This window comes from Cucumis melo, chromosome 11 (assembly GCF_025177605.1).
Source record: "Cucumis melo cultivar AY chromosome 11, USDA_Cmelo_AY_1.0, whole genome shotgun sequence".
Lineage (NCBI taxonomy): Eukaryota > Viridiplantae > Streptophyta > Magnoliopsida > Cucurbitales > Cucurbitaceae > Cucumis > Cucumis melo.
In genome coordinates this window covers 21,749,638-21,755,808 of record NC_066867.1, presented here as the reverse complement: position 1 = coordinate 21,755,808, position 6,171 = coordinate 21,749,638, and the positions used below count along the sequence as shown (strand labels likewise).

The 6,171-nt window shown below is 31.9% G+C and overlaps 1 protein-coding gene across 8 annotated transcripts; it reads right to left on the bottom strand.

Moving 5' to 3' along the window:
* Nucleotides 1-332: 332 nt before the first annotated feature.
* Nucleotides 333-3,778, bottom strand: LOC103502930 (UDP-glucose 4-epimerase 1-like). Of its 8 annotated transcripts, none has more exons than XM_051079091.1 (6): nt 3,668-3,778; nt 3,314-3,491; nt 2,362-3,121; nt 2,162-2,234; nt 1,562-1,644; nt 333-520 (listed from the first exon to the last, which is right to left on the bottom strand). In XM_051079091.1, exons 3-6 carry the CDS (start codon nt 2,446-2,448, stop codon nt 461-463), a joined length of 303 nt encoding a protein of 100 aa, XP_050935048.1. In that variant the 5' UTR covers nt 2,449-3,121; nt 3,314-3,491; nt 3,668-3,778; the 3' UTR covers nt 333-460. The 8 variants fall into 8 exon arrangements, 4 of the variants coding, with proteins under 4 accessions (XP_050935048.1, XP_050935049.1, XP_050935047.1 ...); XM_051079092.1 differs by lacking the exon at nt 3,668-3,778 and having other exon boundaries at nt 3,314-3,405; nt 3,488-3,594; XM_051079090.1 differs by lacking the exon at nt 3,668-3,778 and having other exon boundaries at nt 2,362-2,491; nt 3,314-3,405; nt 3,488-3,594.
* Nucleotides 3,779-6,171: the final 2,393 nt, after the last annotated feature.

The following is a 6,171-nucleotide window of genomic DNA, read 5'->3' as shown; positions in this document are numbered from 1 at the left end:
ATTTTATAACATCAGATAACTATCATTGTTTACATTTTATGACAGCGAATAACTGTCATTGTTAATATTGTATGACAGATATTAAATGTCATTATTTATCTTTTATGACACTTATTAACTGTCATCATTTCACTTTCCATGACATTAATTAACTGTGAATAAAACTTTTCCAATGACAATTTTTTTTTTTTTTTACATTTAAATGCCATAATTTTGTTTTTAGTCACTGTTTTTCTTGCATTATTTTTTATTGAATTTTGTTTTTCATGTTGCCCTGCCACATACCATTACACAGACCAATACAATCACATATGGGAAGAAACGGTGAACGCTTTAACATAAAAAACATACATTTTATAATATCACTTTAAGTGTTGGTACATATATGGTTTGTTATGAACAAGCTATTTAAATAACTACATTTAAACCATAAATTTTCCTACCAAATCTACAAAAATGCTTATACATCAATGAATTGCCGCAAATATGGCTTCCCTGCTCCAATGGATTCTGGCAAAACCTAGTAAGAAAGTAAAAGGAAACAAAATTGATTCAACAATACAACACATTCACTTCAACAACACAAGCACATACACACTTCAACAATAGTAACTTCAAAGCTTGATAGTAAATTATTCTTTTCTATAACTTCTAAGCTTGGTATTGGAAATGTAGAGGGTATTCAAATGGAAAGCCTTACATATACGGGTCACAAAATTATGCTATTGTTTAAGTACACAAAGCACAATTTCATCACTAGAAATAGAAATCTACAAATTCATCCATATGAAAAAGAAGAAAAACAGAATCGCAAATACCAAATTCAGCCCACAAACTCAGCTAAATTAATTACAAAACTTCACACAAAGTCCAAAACCAACAACAAATAACAAAACTCAAAGCTAAAAATGGGCTTTGCATAATTACGAGCATGTATAGCCGGTAGAGATGAAAATTTGAGTGTCACACCATATTTTTCACAAAAGTATTATGCAATAGAAACTCGAATCATCTAGAGTAAACCTAACAATAAACTAAGAATAGCAATAAATTTAAAAAGTCAAAACAAAAGTGTCATTTATTCCTTGCTAGCCATTTCAAGTTGAAACTATAACTCAAATAGTTTTAATTTTATAGGTTCTTCAAAGTCTTCTTTCTCAACAACCTTTACATTATGAGGCAATAAAACTAAACTACATTATGAGGCAATAAAACTATAACAAAGTGAGAGGTATGTACATTTGCAAAGGATTTAAAAGCTCATTGATGTGCACTAAAAAGTTTTATGCCCAACACACCTTGATACATATAATGTAGTATGAGGAAGAATTACTTGCTATACTTTACAAGCACTAACTTTTGGAAGAAACTCATCGGTAGTGTGTTCGAGCTAAATCTATTTGAAAAGTCGATACCCGAACTAAAGTGTATGATTTGAATTCTCAAACAGATCATTTCCAATCTAAGAAACTACTAGAGAACCAATGCATCTAACTACCAATGCATCTAAACCCTATCAAGTTTCTAGAAAACAAATGCAAAAGAAGTAGAGTAAAACTACCTTTCCAGATGCCTTTTCAAAAGTTGCAACCATCTCCAAGACTGATGTACCCTTTCCAGTTCCCAAATTGTAAACTTCACAACCTTATCATGATATTCATGACATATACCGCTCAAACTCTTGGATGATTTAGTTTTCATTTGTCATTATTAGCTGTTGTGGTTATTAAAAGAAGAGGAAAAATCTTGAAAGAAGAAATCAGAGGGTTGCAAGAAAATATGAACACAAATAAATTGCTTCCTTGGCGGCAAATAATAATTCAGTGCCCAGAGTTGTATTAATTTAACAGGGCAGTAGCCAACATTTTAGGCCACAAAGTAATGAACCTGAGACTTTTATGTTTAACCTAAAACATTAATTATACACTAGCTCTAAACATTACTCTCTCATGTAATGTAGGAATTTTCCTTAGTATCCATGGTATTCTCGCGGCATTATGAGTGTTATTAAGGCTCAAAATAGAAACTTGGGGTAAATATACCAAGTATCCTCCATAATGGTTCTTAAACATAAATAAAAACTAAAATGGATCAGGAAAATCTACTGTGCATTACCAGTCACCACAAGCAAAGAACCTGATATTTAGTGTATTAACTATACCAGCCGCAACTAGCTTGCGCAATGCAGCAATGTGTCCATCAGCTAAATCAACAATGTGAAGATAATCACGTACCTGTAGAGGACAATAGATCTTTTAATGGAAGAGAAAATTATTGGAAGCCTCGGACTAAGCAAATCAAGCACAGTAAGAAAAACGACCAAACAAGCAAAAGGGCATGATGAACTTACGATAAACTTACTTCGGTTCCATCTTTTGTTGAATAGTCAGATCCAAAGACTGTCAAGGCAGGACGCCTGCCGACAGCAACTTGTTGTACAAAGGGCATGAGGTTGTTTGGGATTCCGCAGGGATCCTCACCAATATAGCCACTTGTTCAAGTTCAACATAAACAAATAGCAAAGCACACAAGTTAAATGTTCGTGTGACTAAACCCAAATGTAGTAGAAACAAACTTTTATCATTATAAATTCATTCTATGCGATCTCATCACAAGAAATAACTGAAACTCTCTAATTTAATTATTCTAAACATGAACTCGATTACACCAAAATTGTATTGCATTTACAAAATGCATTCTACATATAATGTACAAAAGGAAACACAGTAGTTAAGAAAACAAAACACAAATCAATTCAACAAAATGGATGCACAAACAAATAGAAAAGTCTAAAAGAAACACAGCCCAATATCAATAATCAACCACGAATAGAATCAACCATAATCCAACACTATCTGGATGAAGATGAATCTAATTCATGTCTGTTTACTTTTGAATTTTATGGCTTCAAAGAATTCATAGAACATTTTTAATGAGATGGGCAATTGTTTTCTGTTTTGCAGGATCGTATTGCTCTTTCTCACTCTTTCTTGATCCATACGGACCTTCCGTAACCATGTTTTCTTCTCTCTGGAATGGAAAGGTTTTAATTGCAGCTTCCAAAACTCAAGCTGAAGCTTTCCTCACTCGTATTTTGTTTAATTCGACGAAATAGTTTCTTCTGAAAATAAAGTAATATACATGCTTTAGAGACAAAACAACTACAGTCGTGAGAACAACAAAATTACAAGTAATTAGAAATTAAATCAACAAATGAAAAGGCCAGAAATTTACATTCAAGCAAGAAGCAAATCCAGTAAGAAGTATTAGCAAAGCAGTATGACAAGAGAATTCAAGAATTTTGAAAAAATACCATGTCCTAGAAACAACATATGTTCCATTTGGATAATTTCCGAAAGTGCACTTAACGCAATTTCTTTCATTGATATTCTCCAGTCCCTGTAGCTGTAAGCACAAACAACATTTCAAGCACCAGCGATAAGGCAGTCCATACAAATATCTTCATTTGTCAGTTTCGGGCCCCTACCATGCTAAATTTCAAGAATGCAAAAACAGTAGTCAGTCATATGAAAAATATAAATTTAGAGCTAAAAAGAACGACGAGAACAATTTAAGTACAAAGTAGCGCACAAGGATGAAATCCTAATTAAGACCAAGTAGAAATATACCAATCAATGGAACTATAAAAAATAATTAAAGCATATACCTTGGAGGATAGTTTATCCCAAGCCTTCATGGACAATCTCTTTATGCTGGTTACCTTTGATATTGGAACTTGTTACCCCAATAACCCCTCCTAACACGGATCACCAACAACTACACTTAACTCTCAATCCGATATGGCCATTACCGTTGCCAACGACAACGAAGACCTTAAACCTAGTTCTTCATTCAATACTTAAAGCAACACTTAGTGTACGTTCGATAAATTCCATCAGAATACTAAACAAAAATATAAATCCGCAAAATCTTCACCTTACCTAAAATCCACGTATACGTATTCAACGGCATAGATCCCGCCACTACACTACTACAAATATGGGTTTTAACGACGCAAGTTTTGCGTCATAAAGACTTTCAACGATACAATTTTTGCGTCATTGAAGCCACTGTCAAGAAAGACTATTTAACGACACTTTGAAAAACGTGTTATTAAATATGCTTAGATGACACCAAAATTGTGTCATTAATACCTTTACCTTGACGCAATAAATATGACACTGTTATCTATAACTCGACACCAATATGTTGTCATCAATACCCTTATATTGACGCAAATCATCTGTCACTGTTATCTATACCTTGACACTAATATATTGTCATTAATACTCTTAGATTGACGTTTTAAATGTGTCACCGTTATCTATTACTTGACACAAATTTATTGTCATTAATAACCTTATATTGACGCTTTAAATATGTCACAGTTATCTGTACCTTGACACAATTATATTGTCATTAATACCCTTACATTGACACTTTAAATGTGTCACCGTAATCTGTCACTCGACACAAATATATTGTCATCAATACTATTACATTGACAATTTAAATGTGTCACCGTTATCTATCACTCGACACCAATATATTGTCATTAATACTTTTATAACGATGCTTTAAGTGTGTCACCTTTCAATATAACTCGATACTAATATATTGTTGTTGTAAATATTTCGTTACACAAAATTGTTGTCAAGAAATGTGCTTTAACGACACTAAATTGACACAAATATGTTGTCAATAAATTTATGTTTAATAAAGGCTTATATGTCGACACATGTTTGATCTCGTTATTCTTCATTTTCGCAACACATATTTTTCTGTCATATATTTCTTCTTTCAAAAAAATGAAATACTAAATTTCAGCATTACCCACATATGTTTGGAAAGATATTTATATTGATAATAAAAAAATATAACTTACATTATCGGTAAAGATTTTACAATAATTTAAAAGATAAATTTACTGTAATATTACATGTATGTGTGACCTAATCTAATCAAACTGACGCATAAATGAGAGCTTGATCGATACATTGGTCCATGGATTCTTCAACTACCTACAAATTTGAAGAAAATGAACCTTAGCCAACATTCATTACGGAAAATGCATAAACATAAGCATAAACATTAAGTACATGTTAAACAAAAATCACCTTCTTAATAAGCAGATCAATAAACTTTTCAAAATAAGCGTCCAAAGTTCATACAACCAAGATTTTTAATAAAAGACCGACTACATAAGCATAGGCATAAGCATTGTATATAAATGTTGCAAATGTAAATTTTGATTCAATCTTTACAGATCAAGCAATGTTCTATTTTTCATCAAGTTGAAACTTAGCATAAACTTACCCTTAACCCCCCTCCTCCAAATTAAATACAAAACAACATGATTCCTATAACATATGTCTAAGCGGATTGAAAAAAAATAGCTTTTCAATGACTACCATAACTGCAGAATAATTAACACCAACAAAGTATCAAGTTCCTAAGTACGTTTCAACATGATTCCTAAAACATATGTCTAAGCGGATCGCACAAAATAGATTTTCAATGGCTACCACTGCAGGATAGTCAAAGCAACATTCCTAAGTACACGTTAACATGATTCCTAAAATAAAATAGTTAAGTTACCTTACAAAACATAAAGCACGCTTACCTCTTTCTTTTACTAAATCTCCACCCCCATATCTTGATTACCCTCCACAGAGGCTTCTTCTTTCTTGCAAGTTCGGAAGCCCTAATAATGAATAGCAAACTACGTGAGTTATACAATTATTGTTTCATATGCAATATATTAACTTATTATTTGATTCCTAACGGAGTTCATAATAAATTAAGTTAACATCATTTTCAAGTTATTCCAAGAACAAAAGTTGCAACCAATGTTATGAGAAAACAACAAACAATGTAACAAATAACAAACACTTTAAAATTTTACATACTCCAAAAATCCAAATAATATATAAAATCCAGTTGCAAAATAAGTTTGTTTCAAAACTTTCTTACCATGAAGATTGGCAAGTGTTGCTATCAAAGATCTCTTGTAGTGCCTCTTCTATCAAATTCAACCCAAAAAATCGAGTAGACAATATATTGATCTAAATAATTCTTGTTTTTTCCTGGGAACCATAAAACAAGAAAACATCATCATTGACATTCAACACATAAGCAAATCTTTAATGACTTAAATTGAGAAGTCCTAGT